At 46.1% G+C, this 24196-nt stretch overlaps 1 protein-coding gene across 5 annotated transcripts in view; it reads left to right on the plus strand.

Annotated features, from left to right (window-relative positions):
* The window catches only part of CBFA2T3 (CBFA2/RUNX1 partner transcriptional co-repressor 3), a 130202-nt gene that overhangs the window by 64363 nt on the left and 41643 nt on the right, over positions 1–24196 (plus strand). For 3 of the 5 annotated variants that reach the window (XM_069085547.1, XM_069085549.1, XM_069085550.1), the window contains exon 2: positions 18505–18654. In XM_069085547.1, the coding sequence (XP_068941648.1) occupies positions 18534–18654 (121 nt within the window). In that variant the 5' untranslated portion in view covers positions 18505–18533. Of the gene's footprint in view, positions 1–18504; positions 18655–24196 lie in introns of those variants that run through there. The other 2 variants (XM_069085548.1, XM_069085552.1) reach the window with 2 other exon arrangements.

The following is a 24196-nucleotide window of genomic DNA, read 5'->3' on the forward strand; positions in this document are numbered from 1 at the left end:
TAATTGAGCTAAGCAAGAACACTAACCACCAAGGAGATAGAGGTTCCTTGTGGTGTTGGCAGTGAACTGGACCTCAGAGACAACTCAAAATTCTAAGAGGTGAATTTGAAAGATAAAGTGTGCTCCAGCCATGAGAGAGAGCTTGTGCAAAGGTATGGAGATAGGAGCTGGAAGGACAAGCTCAGAGATCAGTAAATCGGCCAGTTTTGTTGGAACAGGTTGCAAAGGAGAGTCATGTGCAAAAGCTTGGCAAAGGCAGCTGGAATCAGCCTGGGAAGGCCTCGAATGCCATGCTGACCGCTTTGGATTTCATCCTAGAAGCCTAAACAGGTCTTCAATGCTCTTAATCAGAAAAGTGTCATAGTCAAGCCTGTGCTCAGGGAAGGTGATTTCGGCAGTAATGGGGACAATGTCCTGGAAAGAGGAGACACTGGAAGACAAGGAGGGGGTGGTTTTAATGAGGTGCATTTCAAACCTGTTGAGTTTGAGACTCCTCCAGGGCCTACCAGTGGCAGTTAGTGATGTGGGACTAGAGCTTAACAAGGAGCATTGGGCAGAGTTGAGGGGATATCTAGGCATATCTCATTTTACTGAGTTTCACAGATATTGCATTTTTTACAAATTGAAGTTTTGTGGCAATTGTATGGTGAGCAAGTCTCTTGGCACCATGTTTCCAACAGCACGTGCTCACGTCATGTCTCTGTATTACATTTTGTTAATTCTGGCAATATTTCAGATTTTTTCATTATTATTAGGTCTGTTATGGTGATCTGTGATCAGTGAATTTTAATGTTATTATTGTAATTGTTTTGGGGTGCCATGAACCATGTCCATACAAAATGGCAAAGTTAATCAATAAATATTGTGTGTATTCTGACTGCTCCCCTGATTGTCCATTTCCCAATCTCTCTCCCTGTCCTAGGGCCTCTCTATTCTCTGAGACACAACCATATTGAAATTAGGCCAATTAATAACCCTACAATGACTTCTAAGTGTTCAGGTGAAAGCAAGAGTCGATCAGTGTGGTAGATTTCGTTGTCTTACTTTAAGAAATTGCCAGAGGGTCGGCCAGGTAGCACAGTGAGTAAGAACACTGGCCCCAGAGTCAGGATGACCTGGGATCAAATCCGGGCGCAGACATTTAGCACCCACCCAGAAACACCTGGCCGTGTAACCTTGAGCAAGTTACTTAACCCCAATTGCTTAGGGGCGGCCAGGTGGCTCAGTGAGTAAGAGCACATCGAGATCAGATACTTAGCACCACACCCAGAAACACCTGGCCTGTAACCTTGAGCAAGTTACTTAACCCTAATTGTTTAAAAAAAAATTGCCAGAGCTCCACTCCCTCCCCAACCTTCATCAACCACCACCCTGATCAGTCTAGCAGCCAGCAGCATTGAGGCAAGACCCTCTACCAGTAAAAAGATTACAACTTACCAAAGGTGCAGATGACAGCATTTTTTAGCAATAAAGTATTTTTAATTAAGATATGTACATTTTTTTAGACACAGTACTATTGCAAACTTAATAGACTACAATAAAGTGGACACATAACTTTTATACACACTGGGAAACCAAAAAATTCATATGACTTTGGGGCAATTAGGTGGTATAGTGAATAGAGCACCAGCCCTGGAGTCAGGAGGACCTGTGTTCAAATTTGGCTTTAGACATTTAACACTTACTTGGGCAAGTCACTTAACCCCAATTGCCCTGCCTTGCCCCCCTCCCCCCCAAAAAAGACAAAAAAACATTTGTGTGACTTGGTTTATTGTGATATTCACTTTGTTACTGTGGTCTGGAATCAAACCCACAATATTTCCAAGGTATGTCTGTATTTGGGAGTCACCTGCATGGGAATTCCAGAGATCAGTGAGAGTGGGCGTAGAAGGAAAGGACACTGGGATGGAGCTTTTGGGCAGGTGGGCAGAGAGAACAAGGGCATGAAAAGCCCGGGAGGAGAGAGTAACAAGAAGGATGGAGGTGACTGAGAATAAGTCACCAGATGTAGCTGTGAACAGATCAGCAGCAATCATCGGCGAGTGGTGAAGTCAGAACCGAGATTGCCAGGAGTTGGGAAGTGATTGGGAGATGAGGAAACAGACATATAGAATAGGATGGGGTAGGACAGAATTTCAAATAGAAATGGCTCTAACTGAGAAGAGACAGAGACAACATCTTGAAGGGATAGTAGGGACAAGTGAAACTTTTTTAAGTATGGGAGAGACTTGGACACATGTAGATATCAGAGGAGAAACCTATGGAGAAAGTGATTGAGAACTGAATGGGGGAAAAACGATTGAGGAGACAACACAGGGTAGAATCAAGGGCACAAACAGAAGCATTGTCATTTGACTTCCTGAGCCCAATCTGTAAAATGGGTACAAAAATACTTCACAGAGTTGTGAAGTTATTGGAAGCCCTATAGAAGTATTAGTCCTGGAGTTTTTTCAGTCATGTATGACTCTCCGTGACCCCATTTGGGGTTTTCTCGGCAGACAGACTATAGCAGTTTACCATTGCCTTCTCCAGCTCATTTGACAGAGGGGGAAACTGAGGCAAATTAGGCTAAGTGACTTGCCCAGGGTCACATAGCTAGTAAGTGTTTAAGATCAAATTTGAACTCAGGTTTTCCTGTCTCCAGGCCCAGCAGTCTATCCACTGAAGCATCCAGCTGCCCTATGAAAGTATAATGAGCTTTTATTATTGATTCTCACAATAGCCTTGTGAGATAATCAATCAGTCAGCTAGCATTGATTATCAGGTGCCTCCTCTGTGCCATGTGTCATGCTTAGTGCTGGAGATATAAAGAAAAGCTTCCCCTGCCCCGAAAAAGAAATTCTGCTTTTAAGGAGCTCAGAGTCTTAAAGGGGGGGGGGGGGGGGGAGGGGAGAAAGTGAGCGAGCCGCTATGGACAAACACAGTGTAGGTGGGCACATCAAAGGTAGTCTCAAAGGGAAGGAGAGCTGGAGGAGGAGGTAGGACTTCACCTGAGAGTGGAAAGAAGCCGTGGAAGCCAGGAGGCGGTGATGAGGAAGGGGCCACGTGGGGGACAGGGTTGGGAAATACAACATCACCTTTCTACATCACCCCTTTGATCTGGAAAATCTGTGTAAAATCATTTGGCTCTCTTCATGCTGGAGAAGAAATCTGATTTTGCCTTCTTTTATAGGGCGCTTACAGTACCTTACTGTAAAATTTGGGTTGATACTATACAATGCCATGCATATATTTTATGCAATCCTGAGTTTCTAAACTTTCTCTGTGTCATCTGCTGGCCTTTGAGTGTTGTCTGCGGCTTCTGCAAAGCTCCCCCAAAATTCCCATTTAATTTCTCATTCTGACCCTCGGTTTGTGGAAACTGTGATGGGCGAAGTCATGTGGAAGGGATAACTGTTGAGTGGAGTGGCTGGGAGGCCACTGTCACTGGATCATGGAGTACATAGAAGGGAGTAAGGTGTAAGAAGACTGGAAAGGTAGGTAATGGCCAGCTTATGAAAGGCTTTCAAAGCCAAACGAGATTTCCTGTTTGATCCTGGAGGTAATATGGAGTCACTGGACTTATGAAGCTGACAAGGTAGACGGAACAGCTGCTTTACAAGTGAGAAAACTGAGTCTCAGAAGGGATAGGGTTCTTAGCAATTGTCACACAGGGATGAGTATAACCCCCGCCCCTTATTTATATTTTTTTATCTTTTTGGAGGGGGGAAGGCAGGGCAATTGGGGTTAAGTGACTTGCCCAAGGTCACGTGGCTAGTAAGTGTTATTCTGCCTCTTATTTTGCCCATCCTCTCCACGGTCATTCCCTTTGCTGTCTTCTTCAGTGGCCAGGTGAGTTGAGTAAGGGGCTACTTCTAAACTTGTCCCCACTCACCATCCATAGACTTCATTCTTCATGACCCACCCACTCATCCAGGATGAAACATTCTATACTTATCCTCCCTTCCAGCTAGCGGTACTGTCTATTCTCACCAGTTTCTCCTTCTTTCTCCCTCCTCTCCCCAGCCCCAAAGACTGAAATATCCTTTCAGAGCAGTGTCTTGAGGGAAGGGACAGCAATGGGCATAGCCCTGACAGCAGACTTCCATTCAATTGAGAAGCTAGCCCTAAATAGAACCTATTTCTTTCTCTGACATGGCTGGAAGCCTACCCTGAACAGTAAACTCTAAGAGGGCAAAGTAAATTCAGAGGGATCAACCTACCCAATGAATGTTGGCAAACCCTCCCAAGCAGCTTCAGTCTCTGGAGCCCTTTTATAAGGTCACTTCAAAGCAGAATCCCTCTCTTCACCAGTCTATTGGACAGTTCTTCACCAAATTTCCGTGTGGGGGAAAGGCCCCAGATTAGCTATCCCCGACTTTGTATTCAACCACCATACCTCCTCAAAGGCAGGCACCATCTTTCTTTTCCATATTCGTATCCTCAGTGCTCAACCCTGTGCCTGGCACACAGTAAACACAATAAAAACCTTTGATACCTTTGGCCACCTGATGTCAGATCTCAAAGACCCCATTGGAATCTCTTGAAGTTATCACTGATGCTCACATTTGTCACTCCAAATGGGTCATCCTACTGTTAAGTATCGCCTCTAGTGACACCCCCCTGTGGTACACCAACCTCTGATCTTGGTGTGACCAATTAGATGGTACTGAATTTGGGCCTGACCTAAGAACTTCCCTTCTCTTGCATAGTGCCACCCCAACCGCACTCATCCATTCAAGGCTGCAGTGGCCCACTTGTCAAAGAATGAAGGCTCTGGGGGGAAGCGGCCTCCAGAAATAGAGCTAGAATATAATAACTGCTCTCTCACCTGCATCCAGAAAAAGACTTGTTATGGCTTATATGACTCCTCCATTTTCCCATGGGCTCTGGGTCTCCCTCCTCTCTGCTCTAATTTTTTAATACCATCTGTGGCAAAAAGATCTAGGTTAATCATGACTAGGTGAAAGAAAAGTCAGGAGGACCAGCATTCCCTTTGAGAACTTTTGCGTGGGCTTATTGAAATTGTGGGTGGGGATATGCAAATGAGCATAGGCACAGTCTCTTCCATCTACCTGGATGTGGCCAACCAGGGCATGCTGTGTTCCCACATCTGGGCCCCACCCTCTTCTTCCAATGTTCATCACTCCCACTTTTACCACCGGGCTGGCTTTTAAAGCACGCCTCCCTTCAGTAAAGTCTTCCCGTGCCCATTCTCACAGTGCCCTCGCCAGCTGGCACCAGGTCTTCCCAACACTGAAAATTTGTTCTCTCCAGTGCCCAGGGCCAAACTTGGCCAGAACCTCTCATTGGATGCTCTCCATGGAAACCAGCAGGCATTGGGCAAGGGCAGCTGTGGACAGGGGGAGGACTTGCCACCATGGCTTCTCCTTGCTTCACTTTTGAACCTATCCCTGGTCCCTCTGAAGCAGGACCAACAAAATCTCATTTTACAACAGTGCTAGAGATGCAGTCTGGAATTATGCTTAGCACCGGGCCAGGCACACGTAGGGGCCTCATAAATGTTGATTGCTTGAGTGTGGGAAGAAGAGTGCCAGATTTGGAGTTAGAAGACATAGGTTCAAATCCCAAGTCTGCCACTTAATAACAGAAACTTCAGGGAACTTCTTTACCCTCTCTGGCCCACTGCTTCTAGCTCTGTAAAACAGAAGGGTTGGCCTTAGATCAGTGTTCTTAACCCTTTTTTGTATCTTAGACCCCTCTGGCAATCTGGGGAAGCCTATGAATCCCTTCTCAGAATATTGTTTTAATGCACAAAATGCATGGGATTGAGAAAGGAAACAAGTAAATACACTTGTCAAAAAAGTTAAAAACAAATTCATGGATCCCTGGCAATCTCCAGAGCTCTTGGGGGTCCATGGACCCAAGATGAAGAATCCTTTCAGGGGCGGGACCCACTAGGTCCTTGAGTATGGCCACATGTGGCCTCGAGGCTGCAGGTTCCCCACCCCTGAATTAAATGATCCCTGAGAAACCTCCCTAGATTCCTGTGATCCTATAGGGGTCTCCAGCCTATTGATCTTTCTACCCAACCCCTTCCTGGTAAACCTTCACGTAATGGACTTTTGAAGTGGAAAACAAACCCCAAAGTGCCTCCACAGTTAGGAGGCTGGTCATTTGGAGGGCATCAGTGTCACTGATACGGAACCAGGAAGCCAGAAAGCTCAAAGAAGGGTTTGTGGGGGCAGATGTTGAATTCAATTTTAGCCTAATACAGCATGGAAGAGGGTTACACCCAGGGATGAAGAGGAAGGGAAGGGGCCCCCAGGAACTTGGGCCAGGCCAGAGTTTATGCAATACTGCTCTAGGACCTCCCATTCCTCTCAGCCTAGTGGGAAAACTAGCCATGGAAAGTCGGCCCTCCCTCCAGGCAGCCTCCCAGAAGACTAGCACTTCATTCTCTGCGTGCTGTTTTGACCTCTTCAAAAAGAACCCAGGCAGCTTAGTTGCCCAGCTTCTCCCTGCTGTCCCAGTTCACAGGTGATGGAAATAACAGAGAATGCAGCTGTGGAGAGCAATGTCTGACAGTGGGTAATGCACCCAGAGACAGAGACAGAGTCACTGTTCAAGGCTGATTTATAACAGGTAAAATCAGCCTGCCTTGGATGGCAGTCAGCCGTCTGCTGGCCGACAGGGTGGCGAGGTTGTCCAGGAACTGAGACTCAAGCTGGCCCCAGTCCAAAGCCTTCTCCGCAGCAGGATGCTTTGGGTCTGGAAAGTGGGAGCTTTCACCAGACATGGAAATGGACCTTGGCTGAAGAACTGGCGGGGAGGGGGACTGAAAAGAGGGAGAGGGGGGCAGGAAACAGGGGGCCTAATCCCAGACAAGGCTACCACTGTCTGGGAAACTAATTAGAAGGCCTGGAAGAGTGGGGCTGCTGTTTGGCCCTTCCTCAGTCACTAGCCCCAGGTCTCCAGGTTAGGGATGGAGCCTTGTGGGGGCTCTCACTGGCAGCCAATCCCCTGAGGTCTATTGAACTTGGCCCAGCTCGGAGCCTGCTGTCACTTACTCAATGGTAAGCAAATAAATGTAGGAATAAGATTTCCCTGGAATGGGGGAAGAGAAGGGAAGGAAGGAGGCTCCCTTACTCAGAAAAAATGTGTTTATTTATAGTGAAGGAGGGTAACCAGCAGCTTAATGAGAGAAATTTCCTAAATGGACATCCGTCAGTGGAGCAGATCAGTATTTGTTGAAGAACCACTCTCTGCCCAGTCAATATTAGGAATACAGATTTTTTTTTAATCCTGCTTTCAGCTCTCATACAGCCCAACTAGGGAGGAAAAAGCGAGGGGGTAAAATCATTCTAAAATTCTAAATAAAAAAAATTCTAAAATAAAAATACAAAATAATAATTTAATTAATTATTTTAATTTATTTTTAATTAATTATTTTATTCATTGGCACTCTAAGGCTTACGAAGAGCTTTACATGCAATCTCTACTGAACCTTCCAATAACCGTGAGAAGGAGATTCTTTAGGTATCATTATTTCCATTTTACAAATGAGGATGTATGGGGTTTGGGGCGTGTTCAGGAGTACTAACACCTCTGGTGTGAGGGCTTGCGGAGCCCTTTTCATGGCTGCCCATCTACCCCTGGGGCCTACCTGACTCACCTGTGGCTCAAAGAAACTATGGTGTACACAGCAGCCCCATCCTGGTAAACTGTCTCCCCTGATGGGCTAACCCAGATTGAAGATGACCACCAGGCCTCAAAGCAGTCAGTGAGTTAGGGGGACATCTACCCCAAGCACAGCCCCGGCAGAATGGATGGATAAAAACAGTTTGTTCCAAAAGCCCCGAAGGTGGATGAAGCAGGCTCTGTAGAGCACTTCGAGCTTGGTTAGTCACCGAAGACACCAAGGTCGTCCACTGTCCCCCAGGCCATCACCCATCATCTTGTCTTGTCTTGACACTGGGCTTCAATGACTCTAGAAGAGAGAGTGAGGCCGATGACTTGGGTAACTCTCCCTCACTTAAATCCAATTCCTGCACAAGTCAAGACATCACCCTGTATTGTCACTTTTCAAAACATGAAGAACAAACAAGAGATAAGGAAATCCAGATTCAGGGCAAATGACGTCCACTTATGGAAAGCCACTGAACTCAGTAACTCAGTCCTTTTAGCATCTGCTAATGGCCTAAGAAGACTCCGATTAGACATAAATATGTCTAGCTGGCTCCCCACACCGATAAGGCTTAGGGCACCATCCTGGCGATGAACCCACCGAGGATGTGTTTGTCTTCGGCTAAATCTGTAGAGAATTGCCATTAGATTGGCTGAAAGGTGACGGCTTTTTCCTTCACAGAAGCTTCCAAAGGTTAAGTCATCGAAGGTTTACAATCTGTCCCACACCCAAGATCAGTCAATCAGTTGACCAGTCTGCAGGCATGTTCTCAGTGTCTCCTAGGTGCCAATGACTGTGCTAGGCACTGGAGATACAGAGGCAAAAGCAAATCATGCCTGCCTTCAAGGAGATTACATCGAAGGTACCTACAGTGATCTTGGAAGTCCGACAATATCTGAGTGCCCTCACATATGAATATAGGTCAGAAGCTAGAAGGGGACTTACAAGTCATCTCATAAAACCTCTTCTTTTTACAGATGGGGAAACTGAGACCCAGAAGGGCTAAGTGACTTTTGAACAAAGTGAGATTCAAACTCAGGTCCCAGGATCCCCATTTTAGCATTCTTTCCACTTTACCATCTATAGTCTGAGCTACAGAAATATTTATGGAATGAATGAATGGAGCCTAGAAAACAGACCAGGTCAGGCCAGTCATCTATGGGTCTGTTTCCTTTTCCCTGGAGCCTTCAGGTCCAGATTGCCCCTATGTAAGGCTGCCTAGTAGAGTCCATCCTTGAGGGATATCTGGGGCCTTGACATTAGCCCCAGCTTCCCCTCACAAGTGCTGGGACGGCTTTGAGAAGAGCCCCAGTCCAGTGTTTTCTGCACTAGCCTGTCAGGGTGGGGGCATCCTGTTCCTCAGTGTTGTTTGCCCTTTTCTCTGGAAGAGGACCATAACATCAGGGAGGTGATGCTGTGACATGCAGGAGAGTGGGATTTAATTGAGGGAGGGCTATGCAGACGTCAGCTATGGCCCTGTGGATAAGCAAGGGATCAGCGCCACACTCTCCATTCATTTTGCCTCCCTTTTACAGACAGCAACAGAGAGCCTTGGAATCAGGGCAAAAGAGCCATATGGGAAGGGAGGTGTGAGTCTCTGGTGTGACTCCCATCCTCCCTTGGTGATCACTTTGCTGACCACAGCTCAGGCTCATGATGTCTCTGGTTATTTACAGCACACTGACCAGAAGAAAAAGGCAGCTGGCTGGGAAAAACCCTTGGTTTCATCTGTCTCCCAAACAGCCCCTTCTCTTTGGTTTGGTCCTTACAGGCTCTCAGAATGGTGAGAAGACCCAGACTCCGGGCCAGGCCAGGCCACAGGAATAGGACAAGGGCCACAGATTGTCCTCCAAGAGCTTAGCAACCAGTCATTGAGTGCTCATTGAGTATTTACTAGGTGTAAGGTTTTCCTTTAGGGGTCATGGGCAATCTGTGAATGTCTCTAAGACATGATCTTTGACTTCAAGGAATTTATATGTGACTTATGAAATTATTGGCAGATAATAAAGACAAGGGCTAATTTATGTGATGAAGGCAACAGGTATAGACTAGTACAGAGGAGAGAGAAATCACTGAAGGCCAGAGGAGTCAAGCAAGGTGGGCCTTGAGTTGGGCCTTAAAGGGCAGGTAGGATGTGGATAAACAGAGGAAAGAGTTAAAGGTACATTGGGCAATGGAACAAGGTAAAATGAGGTGGAAAGGCAGGGATAGGATGGTGTGTTCATGGGAAGTGACAAAGCTGGCTTGTCTACAAACAGCCTATGATTGAGCGAGAGGAGGAGTGAAAAATAATCACAGAGTTATGGAGAACAAAGGTTTATACTTGATATAATAAAAATAGGGACCTAGAACTGATGCCAGTTGGAAAGAGCATAACTGGGACAACAAGTTCTATAATGTTCTAGTGGTGATATTTTAAAGAAAAATAACTTTGAAAGATAGAACTCTGATCGATATAATGTCTGATCCTGACTCTAGAGTCAAGTCAACAGAGACTTACTATGTGCCTTACATAGTGCCTACTACACGCCAGGCACTGTGTATACAAAGCAAGTCAGAAACATTCCTGTCTTCAAGGAGCTGACAATCTAATGAGGGAAACAGCATTCAAACAACTATGAACTATATTTGTGTGTGTATGCATATATATGTAAAAGTATATGTGCCTATATAGATAGAGAGAGAGAGTTTTGGTCATTTCAGCCATGAAATGACCCCATTTGGGGTTTTCTTGGCAAAGAAAGATACCGGAGTGGTTTGCCATTTCCTTCTCCAGCTCATTTTACAGATGAGGAAACTGAGGCAAACAGGGTGAAATGACTTGCCCAGGGTCACACAGCTAGTAAGTACCTGAGCCTGGATTTGAACTCAGGAAGATGGGTCTTCTAGACTCTAGGCCCAGCACTCTATACGCTGCACCACTTAGCTACGAATTTGGTAAACTGGAATAGATGCCGAAGAAAGGGCCTAGCATTGAATAGAATTGGGAAAAACTTCTTGTAAAAGTGGGATTGAGGAACAATCCTACCTGCCTCCTGTCAGAGATGGTGGACTCAGGGTGCAGAGCATGATATACCTGAATTTATTTTGCTTAGCCATGAATGTTGGTTCTAAAGGTTTTGTTTTTCTTCTCAACTGGAAGAGATTTCTGGGGAGGGAAACTAATAATAATGTTGCTTCCACACACCCCCTAAAAAATATGGTCATTGAAGCATTTTTGAAAATGCGCAGAAGGGAACAGAAGGAAGTTTGAAAGGAAATACTTTCAAGCCAACCGGCTTCGAAAGTAACATGATGAATTTATTATATACTTTTTAAAAAGCAGGCTATATGGAATACAGATCCATGGTTTTACATACAAAGGTGACTTTCTGTTCTAGTTTGTCTATGAAAATGTCCATTTTGGGGTGTTAAGTTTCAGAATTTCAAAAATTAACTTTTTAAAAAGGACAGTGACCAAGCTTGGCCCTGAAGAAGAGCTACGATTATGACTGTCTCTCCCTTCTTTGCAGAGATGGGAGCAAAACACTATATGTTGTGAGGTCCATTCATTTATCGATTAATTTTGCTGAGTTGTTGTCTTTCCTTTTTAATTCTTTGTCACAGGGGATGGCTCTTTGGTTAGGTAAGCAGAGGACACATTTAAAAATGAAAGTGATATTTTTTAAAAGATGAAAATAATAACTTTTTGGGGGTGGCCAGCTAGCACAGTGAGTAAGAACACCAGCACCTGTGTCCGGATGACCTGGGGATCGAATCCAGGCTCAGATACTTAGCACCACACCCAGAAATAACTGGCCATGTAACCTTGAGCAAGTTACTTAACCCCAACTGCTTAAAAAAAATAATAACTTTTTTAAAAAGAAAAAGGATATCCATTTGCTTGCCTTCTCAGTGAGGGGGCAAGGGAGAGTGGGTAGGAAAGAATTTGGAATAAAAAATTTTTTAAAAAAAGACAAATGCTAAAAAAAATGTGTTTTTGTGTGTCATTGGAAAAAAATAAAAGATTAAAAAAGAAAGAAATAGGGACCGACTGAAGGTTTTTGAGTGAAGAAGATAATGAAAGTAGCATTTAGAGATAATTACCAGTAATATGATATAGTGGGAAAGAATGCTGGTCAAGGAGTCAGGAGCCCTGGGTTCCAATCTAGGTTCTACCTGACCTTCCACAGAACACAGAACTATAGAATGGTAAATCTGGAAGAGACCTCAGAGATCATCTAGCCCAGCCCCATCATTTTACAGATGAAGAAACTGAGTCCCAGTGAGGACAATGACTTGCCCAAGGTCATACAGCTAAATCATGTCAGAGTTAGGCTAGTGTACTGAATAAATGAATGATTGAAAAATCACGTATTTAGAACTCATTATGTGCAAAACAGCATGAAAAGTGCCAGATGACAACAGGAAGACAAAATATTTCTTGCTTTCAAGGAGCTCACATTCTAATAAGGGGAAACAATGTATATGGAATGTTTCAGCTGCAAGTCAGATGAAAAGGTCCTTTGGGTGCAGTGGCAACGTAGCTGGCAATGCGACTTCTTTCATATCTTTTTCATTAATGAAAACATATCTATTTCTGATGTTGGCCATTTGACAGTAATAAGGACCTTGGAGGACAGACCTCATTTCCAGGCTTTGGGTAGCCATGGTTGCTGGGGAGGTGAGCACTGCACCACCCACAGAAGCAGTTGCCACATCCAACCTTCACAACGGTCACTTCCCTGGACTGTGGCTCTGGGGGCCACCTGGAATTAGGGCTAGTGGCCCGGGGGCTGCTGCTGCTGCTGCTGCTGGGCAGCTTCTAAATGATCAGTTTCAATTCTTTAAACCTCAGTTTTCTCATCTGTATAATGCTGCTAGGGCCCATCTGCCCATTAGTGGCAGTTGGTCAGTGGCTGGTGTTTGTGGTCATGGGGATGGTGTGCCCCTTACTCAACAGGGTTACTCCCTTCATTGTTGTGGTACAACGATAGAAAACTAGAGTTGGAATCAGGAAGACCTAAGCCCAATCATGTATTTATTAACTGTGTGACGAATCACTTGACTTTCCTCAGCCTCAGTTTCTTCATCTATAAAACAGGAATAATTGGGGCAGCCATGTAGCACAGCGAGTAAGAGCACCGGCCCCAGTGTCAGGATGACCTGGGGATCAAATCCCGGGCTCAGACACTTAGCACCCACCCAGAAATAACTGGCCATGTAACCTTGAGCAAGTTACTTAAGCCCTATTGCTTTTTAAAAAATAAATAAATAAAATAAAATGGGAATAATAATAGTATTTACTACACAGGATTGTTGTGAGGATCATATGAAATAACATGTAAAATCTTAAGGTGTTATATAAATACTAGTGATGATGAAGAAGATGATGATGATGGTGGTGGTGGAGGTGGTGGTGATGAAGATGATGGTGATGATGGTGGTGGTGGTGGTGATGATGAAGATGATGGTAGTGGTGGTGATGAAGATGATGGTGATGATGATGATGGTGGTGGTGGTGATGGTGGTGATGATGAAGATGATGATGGTGATGATGATGTCTGTAGGAGACAATCTGGAAGCAGGACAGATGGAGGGCAGGACTCTTCTATCCCCAAGGTTCTTGGGCTCAGGGTTCTGGGATCTCTCCACTAGGGACTTAGGGGAAAGTGCCAGTTAAATCAATTTAATCCACCTGGGTTAAATTATGGCTACCACATGCTGCCTCCTCTACCTTCATGGCTTCAGCTAGCCTAGCCTTAATGGTGGCATTGGTCAGCAGGTGGTGAAGGTGGCAACCTTGCTTCTCTGGATGATGGCTGCCAGGCTAGGCTGGAGGTAGGGCAGGTGGAAGCAGGGGAGGGGGTGCCATTTCTGGAGTGCATGGGCTTACCTGCCCATTGGTGTTGATCGTTGTAGTATAAAAATGTTGGCTTTGGAGCCAGGAAAGAACTTATTCCAATTCCCACTTACAAGCAATGTCACCCTGGGAAAGACAGCTAACCTATCTGAGCCTCAATAATTGAATCTATAAAATGGGGAGAATAATACCTCCAGTATTATGCTCAGCCTCACAGGGTTACTGTGCATCCCAAATGAGATAATGTGTGTAACGTGCTTTTTAATCCTTAAAGTCACCTGTTAATATTGAAGGCAGGTTTCTTCCATCTACTTCTTTTCACTTTGCCTTTCTGTCCCCTGCATCTCACTGAACCTCAATTTCCTCACTTGTAAAATGAGACATATCACCATCCATGTTACCTGTTCCCAAGGACTTTGTGAAATTTAAGTCCTAGTCTTAAAAGTGCCTTCGAAGGGATAAAATAGAAGACTGAGAGGTTATTCTCCAGTCTGATCTGGGGGTGGGAGAGAGACGAGGGAGGGGGAAGGGGAGGGAGTGTGTGTGTATGTGTGAGAGAGAGAGAGAGAGGGGGGGGGAGAGGGAGGTGGGAGAAGAGAGAGCAGGGAGGGAGAAAGAGAGAGAGAATATATCATGCTTTCTTTGGAGAAGTCTAAGACTTTATTTAGACAGGAGCAGGACATCTCTGAGGGCTGTTGATCCTGGGGCACGTGTGTCAGATCAGATGGAGACCATGTTAGACTTAAGTGCCTCCAGACCAGGAACAAGACCCATGGGGCTCTAGGCCCCATAAGGCAATGACACCTTCTCCCAGATGCTGGCAGGGCCTTCCCGGCCAGGCAAGGCGAGGTTTTCCATGTTTGGTCCTCGGTCTGGCTCTGCAGGCCCAGGTCCAGCCGTATAACCCTTTGACAGATCCCCACAGCTGTGGCCACACATGTGCTGAGCCATCAGAGAAATGAGTCCTCGCAGACAGGAGAGAGAGAGAGAAAGAGAAAGAGGGCTGGCTGGAGGGAGGGCTGAAGGGTGGGGGGGGGAGCAGTGATGCAGTGAGCAGAGAGGGAGGGAGGGCAGCCTGGCTGCAGCTGATCCGAGCAGCAGGTGCTGGGCCTAGAGCTTATTTAGCTGGGATATGTTTACTGGTCTCTCCTCCCTCGGTGCCCTCCTCCACCCTTATGCTCAGGGCCTCACCCAACCGGGCACACCGTCCATCCCACAGAGCAGGAGTGTCCAGCTTTCCAGCCTCCTATGGGCTCAGCATTGCCCCCAGGCCCTTTCTGCCCTCCCAGGGTTTATTATCTTGTGCCAGAGATGAGAAGGTATCAGGAGATGGGCACGGCCTCTCTCCCTCCACTCCCATTAGGAGGAATCCCCTCTGCTGCATGCCTGCAGGTGCCCAGTTTCCTTCTCTGTAAAATGGGGATATGGATACTCTAGGCAGGCTCCCTCCCAGGGTTCTTATGGGGGAAGTACTCCATAAACCTGAAAATGCTATATAAATGTGAGTTATCATCAAGTCCTTAGAGCTGGAAGGGACCAACCCCTCCCCCACCTCCCTATTTTACAGTTGAGTAAACTGAGACACAAGAGAAAGGTTTGTCCAAGGCCACCCCAGTATTACACACATCACAGCTAGGATTTGAACTCAACTCCCCTGCCTCCAGAGGTTGTATTCTCCCCAATGTACTCTCCCATGTTCTTTTCACGGTTTCCTCTGGCTCCAAACCCCATGTTCCAGTTCCTTCCTGAACTCTCCCAGTCACAAGGTGCTCACGAGCTCACAAGGTACACTGCTCCACTGCAGGACAACCCTGATGCTAGAAAGTTCTTTCTTTCCTTGGGGAGAGAAGATTGATGTATTTGGGTCAACTATAAAACAAAAAGCTAGCATTTACAGAGCAGTTTAAGGTTTGCAAATATTCTAGATGCTATTATTATCCCCATTTTACAGAAGGGGGAACTGAGGCAGATGGAGGTTGACTTGCCCAGTGTCACACAGCTAGGAAGTAGTGTCTGAGGTCAGTCTTGAACTTGGGTCTTTCAGACTCCAGGTCCAACACTCAAACTACTGCATTGCCTGGTTGCAAGTGATCATAAGTCCAGGTGCACACATAAAAAGGGAAGAAAGCCAATATTATGGGAGCCCAGGCAGGCTATGTAAGTGTGAACAACCGTAACTAAGTGTTCAAATGTGTATTCTCCCTATATCCATGTGGGGAAGAAGGTGTCAAACCTGTATGTCCCCTTAGGAGAAGAGTTATCTGAGATTGGAGCATCCTATCCCTGATGGACTCAGATTCCCCCTGTTGCTGGCTGTCTCACCAGCCCCAAACAGGACTCAATGTGATGTTTCTGAAAGTAACCAAGGAGGGGGGGGGGGAGAGAGAAAGACAGAGAGAGAGACAGAGAGACAGAGACAGAGACAGAGAGACAGAGAGAGACAGAGAGGGAGACAGACAGAGAGACAGAGACAGAGAGAGAGACAAAGACAGAGAAAGAGAGAAAGAGAGAGAGAGAGAGAGAGAGTCAGAGAGAGTCGCACCTGAAAAGCCAGCCTTTCCTTTCCCTTCCTCCTAGAAACGTAGGCCAAGGGTTGGTTGCTCATTAAGCAACCTCTTACCAAGTTGGAGTGTACCCAGAGGACAAACAAGATGGTGGTGGGCCTGAAGACCTCTCTGTACAAGGATCAGTTGAAGGAACTGGGGCTGTTTAGATTGGAGAAGAAAAGGAATTGGACTTTTTCTGTTTGGCCTCTGAGGGAAGAATTAGGAGCAGTGGAGACAGATTTAGCAGATTCCACCTGAGGAGAATCTCCAAGAATGAGAGGTTTCCACAAGTGGAAGTGGTTGGCTGCCCATCCCTGGAGGTTTTGTGCGGGATCAGGGTCAGACCCCTTCCAGCTCAGAGATTCTGTAATTCAGGAACAAAACTGCCCTGGTCGACACACATCTCCTGCCAGCTGCCTGTCCCACAAGGACTGTGGGTGCTCCCAGAGTCAGATCAGCAGACAGAAATGGCCCAGGTGGAGGCTGGTGGCCAGGGTCCGAGAGAGCTCTCTCTTTACCTCTCTGCCCATCACTCTGGTCCTCTGTAAAATGAGAAGGATGAGATACAGAGAGCAATGTATATTTGTATATTTATATATATATGATTGTGTATATGTGTGTATATATACGTATACAGACAGACCATGTTGTATCACAAGGCCATTGTTGTGGGAATGCTGTCTAAACCTTAAAGTACCATGTAGAAAATGGGTAGGGACTGGAACTGTGAGTTCATTGACATAAGGACCTCCCAGATGAGGAAACTCCCTCCACCAATGCCTTCTTTACCACTTACTGGGCAGCTAGGTGGCACAGTGGATAGAGCTTCAGACCTGGAGTCAGGAAAACCTGAGTTCAAATCTAGTCTCACACTTTCTAGCTATGTGACCTTGGGCAAGTCACTTAACCCTGTTTGCCTCAGTTTCCTTGTCTGTAAAAAAAATAAGCTGGAGAAGGAAATGGCAAACTGATCCAGAGTCTTTGCCAAGAGAACCCCAAATGGGGTCACAAAGAATCAGACACAACTCAGAAATAACAGCAACTGCCACCTATGGTCTTAAAGAGTTGCCAAGGGCAGAGAGGTGAGCCCTTGGCCCATCTGAGCCCACAATACTCTGAACTGCAGCCCGATGTAATTGGGGAATATTTAACAAATAAATCCAAAATTTAATAAAGTAAAGATAATATTGATATGTGGCCTTCTAACTCAATATGGGATGTTTCACTCAGTAGCACCTGTTTCCACTTGAGTTTGTTTCCACTGGGCCAGGGCACTGAAAGGTTCAATGATTTTCCCAGGGCTGCACAACCCTCAGAGGCAGGACTCGAACCCTCCTGGCCTTGGAGGCCACTCTCCAGCCACTAACCCAACTCCCTCTCCAACAAGATGTGGGTTATTCCTAACTATTTCATATAGTTGTGAGGAGAATAAACTTTGAAGTGTGACAAGAGGGTGAGCCGTTACTTTTATTTCTAAAAAAGAGTTTAAGGAATTATCTGTGTCCCACCAACCATCAGAGCTAATCTAATCCAGCCCACCTTCCCATTTTACAGATGCAAAGAACGAGTGTCAAGTCAGTATCAAACCTAGCCCTTCTAGCTCCTAGGCCAGGGTTCTCTCCACTACAGCCCACCACTAAGGCATAACACTGATCCTGCTTTAGTTCTACCCCTCCTCAGCCCCTATGATCCCCATCCACCCAAGTCACCTCAGCCCCACTTGGACTTTCTCACCCTGGAATGTGCTCGGCTGTCCAGAGGCTGGCTCTAGAAGGGAGAAGCGTCATTGACCTAAGGATCATCCAGATGAGGAAATTCCCTCTACCAATGCAGATTGATGCCTTCTCTGCAAAGTCGGTAGTTAGATGGTACCGTGGATAGAGCTTGAGGCCTGCAGTCAGGAAGACCTGAGTTCAAATCTAGCTTCACACAGGGCAGGGAAAGAGTTAAAGACACACACACACACACACACACACACACACACACACACACACACACACACACACACACACACACACACACACACACACACACACACACGCGTGTGCGGCCCCTCTCCAGGGGCTGCTGCCTCCCCAGTCATTAAAACAAATCTGAGTCTCTAATCCCCAACCTGTCACCTGGAGTCCAGGCCCAGCAGCACCATGGAGGCCAGTGAGAGAACACCTGGTGCTTATCTTGGGTGTAGCATGAGCACGCTTAATTAAGATGATGGGCGGGAAGAGTTCTTTCATTAGGAGCCGGGGGCAGGTTGGTGTGTTTGCTGGAAGCAGACTTGCCCAGGTGTATACAGTGTGGATATCGCACCGGGATATAGCCACCTGAAAGCTAACGCTCGGGCCAGTCTCGGCTGACACCTGGGGAGGGGCGGAGACAGCAGGGGATTCAGGCCTTCTCTCCAGCCCTCACTGACTTGCTCTCCCTCTCTCTTCTTCCTCCTTCCCCGCTGCTCTCTCTGGTTCTTCCCCACCTTCTTGCAACACCTCCAGCAGATAGTAGAGAGAAGAAGGCAGCGACGATGCCAGACTCACCGGCTGAGGTGAAGACGCAGTCCAGATCGACCCCACCCAGCATGCCTCCCCCACCTCCAGCCGTCACCCAGGGAGCCACACGCCACCCTTCCTTCACACCAAACACAAGTAAGTAATCACACTGCACTCACCTTCATCCAGGAGGCCCCACCACAATGGGGAAATATTTATAATATGGTAGAGTGTTAGAGATGGCAAAAGTCATCGGACAGACACTGACTTTCCTAAGTTCCAGATAGGGAAACTGAGGCACAGAAAGAGGAAGAAGTTTGCTAAAAAGGCACAGAGCTGGTTAGTGATAGAAGCTAGATGAAGGCAGAGTTCTCCCGGTCCTCCCTGATGAGAACTGCCAGGCTATGGGATCTCAGTTTCCTCACCTATAAAAGGAGGTGATTAGAACTGCACAATGTCTAAGGTCCTATGAGTGAAGGCCTTCAGTTGTACTGGACAGATAAACATGCTAAGGATGTGTTGTTTTTAATCTCATCTTGTTCTGAACCAGGACTCCAGCCATCTCCATACTACATGACCACGTGTCCTCTCCCCTCCTCCAGCATTCCATTATGTGTTGTCTGCCCCTGTTAGAAATAGAAGCTCCCTAAGAGCTGAGGCCAGCCAAGTGTCCAACATCTGCATCCCCAGTACTTAGAAGGGTGCCCAGAAAAAAGGATACACTTACTAGGTGTTCTGAATAGAAAAAATGGTAATTTCAAGGTAAAAAGGATATTACCCCTGACCCCTCAAGGCTGTAGAATAACATTGGGCCCACCTACATGCAAGCCTTCAGCCTGGGACCCACAAAGGGGCTGCCAAAAATTATCTCCTGCGGAGTGGCAGGTCAGGCTGTACCCATATCCAGCCTGGGACCCACAAAGGGGCTGCCAAAAAATTATGCCCTGCTGAGTGGCAGGTCAGGCTGTACCCATATCCAGCCTAGGACCACCAAAGGGGCTGCCAAAAACTATGTCCTGCGGAGTGGTTGGTCAGTCTGCTGAGATCACCATGTGACATAGTACCTCAGGCTGGACCTTAATTATGTCACAAGCACTGTGCTCAGAAGGAGATCTGCCTTCACGCCCATTTAAAAAAAAAGGTTTCTTATATACCCTGATCATTCCCACCACTGACAACTGCCTTATAATGAAGGAAAACAATGAAAAAAATCCATCAGCACAGCACCTGTATCTGACGGGGTATGTGACTTTCTAGACTCCTGGCCGCCCACCTCAACAGAAAGGAGGGAAGGGTGTTTCTTCATCTGTTCTCCTTGATTAAGATGGGTCATTCTGGTTGATCAAAATTCAGAACCAGGATTCTTTACCTTTATGTCACTCGTCATGTTGCTATGATGGTTCTTCTTGTTTTGCTCTGTCTTCCAGACTTCTTTGAATTCTTCCTATTCATCATTTCTTATAATGATAATATTCTCTCCCACATTCGTCTGCCCTGGTTTGTTCAGCCTTCTCTGGATCACTCAGCATCTATTTTGTTGTTTCCCATTTGGGTTTTTTTTTTTTGCTACTCCACAAAGCAGTGCTATTAATATTGGGGTGCACAAGGAAAATTCCTTTCTGTCGTTGCCTTCCTTGGGACACATAACCCTGTAGTCCTATGCCCATTCCAAATAAGTGAGCAGATCTCCCAGAAGCATCTCTGTCTTCCATATTCTATGGTATCAAAGTCCTTCTTTGGGGATTTCCAGAGGAATGAAGGATAGAACTGTATTTTATCTTTATATCAAAAAATGACCTTTTTACCACGGAGAATGGGGTAGAATGAAGCAGTTAATGGTGATGTTAGGGGAAGACAACCTTCCTGCCATCTTTGTGGAAATGATGATAGCTGTGGAAGATCTTTCTCAAAAGAATAATCACTCATCCATCAAAGGATTCTCCACCCACCTTGGCAGAGAATGGCAACTACAAAGTGACCTGGAGTTGGGGATTGGAATCCCCACCTCCCTAGGGAGCATAGGAGATAGAATGCCGAATTGGGAGTCAGGAAGACCTGAGTTCCAGTCCTCCCTCAGCCTCAGTTTCCCCATCTGCAAAATGGGAACAATAACAGCACCTGCCTCCCAGAGTTTTGGGGAGGATCAAATAAGATACTAGATGGATGTCAAGTGGTTTGCCACCCTTAAAGCATAAAACTAACGGTTAGCTGTCATTGTTATCATCATCTGTGTTCCTCATAAATGCCTTACCAAACACTGTTTTGTCTGTTTCACAGAGGGAAAAAAAATAAGGCAATAGACCTTAGCAAGGAGCCCGTGTTGTCCCACTGATCCCCATAACAAAGATGGTATCAAAATTCACCCCCTTATCTCTGGTCCATGAATCTCCCTCCATCACCTGCTTAGGAACCCCCTTCCATCTCAAAATCTTTAAATTGTTGGTCAACTCTGATCTCACCAAATTTGGGAGCCTTTTCTCCCCTCCTGGGACCTCTCTGTAGGGCATACTTAGGAGCCTCATGGAGCTGGCTCTGAAGAAATAGTAAGGGTCTTTGGGGATCATCTGTGGTCCATCTCCCTCATTGTATAGATGAGGAGACTGAGGCCCAGAGTGGATACCTGACTTGTTAAGGTTATGTAGAGTCTGTTTTCATTCTGAAAACAGTAGAGTCCTGAGGCCCTTTCCATCTCTGAGCCTCTGTGAGCCTGTGCATTGGCAGGTGTAGGGGCCTCAGACTCCAGAAAGGCTATTGATGGATAGACTTTAGCATCTCCCTCCTCCCATTTTTCCACCCCACCCCACCCCCAGGCTCCCAGCCTCTGGGTTTGAGGCATCAAGATTTAGAGAGATAATTGAAGAAGAGCTTTATTGAAAAGGCTTCACCAACAAACATTTTAATCGATAGAGGAAGGCAGCCCCAGTAAGCAATTAGACTGCTTCAGGTGACTCGGGATGAGCCGGCCCAGCTGGTAGAGGAGGCAGCTTGGCAGGAGATCACGGCCCGAGGTACTCTGGGATGAGCTGAGCCCACTCCTACTTTTCAGACTCCTTTTATAGATCTGAGGTCCCTCTGAGAATCGCATGCCCCCAAATTGCTAAGCGATCTGCCTTATCCTCCCTTCTCTCCTCTGCTGGCTAAGAAAGGGAGTTTCTGTAAAATCGCTTAGGTTTTAAATGTCCCTGAGGAATTTCCAAAGTCTGCTAAAAGGTTAAGAGCAAGAAGGGACCTTAGAACACAGAACAACAGAGCTAGAAAAGGACTTGGAATACAGACAGTGTTGGGACTAGGAGGAAGCTTGGGCTATAGACTGTTCGGGCTGGTAGAAGAGGGAGGGCACTAGGCCCAGAGTCAGGAAAATGAACCTGGACCCTGCTGCCCACCCCCTAGGTGACCATGGGCAAGAGGCCTTCTGAGCCTCAGTTTCTTCTCTTCTGCAAAAGGAAGCTAATCAATCCCACTTGCAATCTACAGAGCACTCAGAGTGTCATAGTTATAAGAGCCACCCTTACCCAGTCCTACCCTTTCATTTTAAAGATGAGGAAACTGAGACCCAGAGAGGGAAAGCAACTAAGTGACAGAGTCAGAATGGCAGAATTAATTCATTTATTAAGCTCCTACTGGGTGTGATGCCATGTTCTAATAAGAGACATGCTTTCTCAGGGAACCTTCAGTCCAATAAGGCAGAACGAGAAGGACACTAATGACCGTTTCATAGACTAGAAACCCCATTTCCTGACTCTGGGTCCAATAGTCCTTACTACTGAAATTACATTGAATGCATCAGAAGATGAAGACACAAGGCAGCCCTCAGCACTCTGCCTGGCCCCTGGGCACTCTTGAAAGCTCTTCCAATTTCCTCTGCAATACAACAGTAACCTTTTGGTAGCAGTGCGAAAATCATCCAAAATTAAGATCACCACAGTTCAAGATCAAACATAATTTGTCTTTGCTTATTGAATTCCAAGGAGAAGTATCAGGGCATGGGGTGGGGGAGGTATACTGTGTGTAGAATAACACTCTGACAGTTAACTAAGCCCATGCCATATATTTATTCATTGAGAATCCATTAGAATGGGAAAGAAAGAGGAATAAACATTTATTAGACACCTACTAAAGACCAGGCACTGTGCTAACCACTTTAAAATATTATTCTATTTGATCCTCACAACAGGCCTGGGAAGTAAGCGCCCCATTTTACAAATAAGGAAACTGAAGCAAATAGAGGTTAGATGACTTGCCCAGGGTCATACAACTAGTAAATGTCTGAGTCTAGATTTGAACTCAGGTCTTCCTGATTCCAGTCTTAGAGCTCTATCCATAGACCACCTAGGTGCTTCTGTATTAGTTGAGTGCACTGAATAGTTATTCAAGTACTTAAGGTCTTTAAATGGACGCTGAATGAGCACTTGAAAAGGATGCTTTGAGCAGGGGTTGGAGTGAATGTCCTCGGACCCTCCCTCCTTTGAGCATCAGTCATAGGATCAGAAGATTCAGAGCCAGAAGGAGCCTTAGATATCATCTAGTCCAAGTGCACTTAGCCTGGGGGGGAGGTCTGCGAACTTTTTTAAAAAATTTAATAACTGTATTTCAATTTAGTTGGTTTCCTTTGTAACTCTATGTGTTTTATTTTATGCTTTTAAAACTGTGATTCTGAGAAGGGAGCCGGAGGCTTCACCAGCCTCCCAAAGGGGTCCACAACACAAAAGGGATTAAGAACCCCCAATATAGTCCAACTCCCTCATTTCACACATGGAGAAACTGAGGCCCAGGGAGCTGAAAAAAATCTGCCCCAGTAAGTGAGTGTCAGTCCAGGATTTGAACCCAGGTGTTCTTCCTCCAAAGCCAGTGATGGTTTTTTCCTCCATCAGATTGTGAGGCTCTGATTCTAAGGAATATTGTGGGGGTCTTTTTTTTCTTTTTCTTCTCTCCTCCCCCTCCCTGGCCAGTGGTCTAAGGCAGTGCAAATGTTAGTTTGGATGCCAGATGTTCCCTAATTAGGAATTGAGTTCTGATAAGCTGTGATCTGATGGGTTTTACATTTAATCCAAGCTTTGGAACAGATGTGATGGCTCTGTGTATGTGTAGATGTCCCTGGGTCCATGCCCCTTTCTCCCTCCCCCCATTACTTCCTCCCTGAACATTTCCTTTCCTGAATTTCACACACTCAGCCCTCTATTTTCTCTGCAGCCAATTTACTGGAACCAGGGACACTGTGTTTAAAGTGCACATGGGGTAAGGAAAGATAGACAGGTGGTCCTTTCATAAATGGTTATTTTTCTCTCTTTTCCGGTGAACATTGAAAATCTGCTGCCTCTACTCCGGCCACAGACTGCCTCGAAGCTGGCCAGAGATTTGTTCTCTAAATCATTTAATACCCTAAAAGCCTAGTGGTTAACCACTTCAGGCGCCTGGATGCCCAGAAGGCTGAAAACAGCTCAGAGATGGATTATTGGGGGGAGCAGTTTCAGAGAATGGCGGGTGCTCCCCAAGTTGCCCCCTCCACCCCAAGATTAGAGTTCAGTGATTTCATTCAGTAAACTTGAATTAAGCTTGTTGTATGCTTAAGACACTACTGATACAAAGATTTTAAGATTATATGACCCTGGCCTCAAACAGCTTACATTCTGAGAGAGAGACAGAGAGAGAGAGAGAGACAGAGAGAGAGAGAGAGAGAGAGAGAGAGAGAGAGAGAGAA

This window comes from Petaurus breviceps, unplaced genomic scaffold (genome assembly GCF_028583685.1).
Source record: "Petaurus breviceps papuanus isolate PSGF00001 unplaced genomic scaffold, PetGlider_PUasm1.0 176, whole genome shotgun sequence".
Classification (NCBI taxonomy): Eukaryota; Metazoa; Chordata; class Mammalia; order Diprotodontia; family Petauridae; genus Petaurus; species Petaurus breviceps.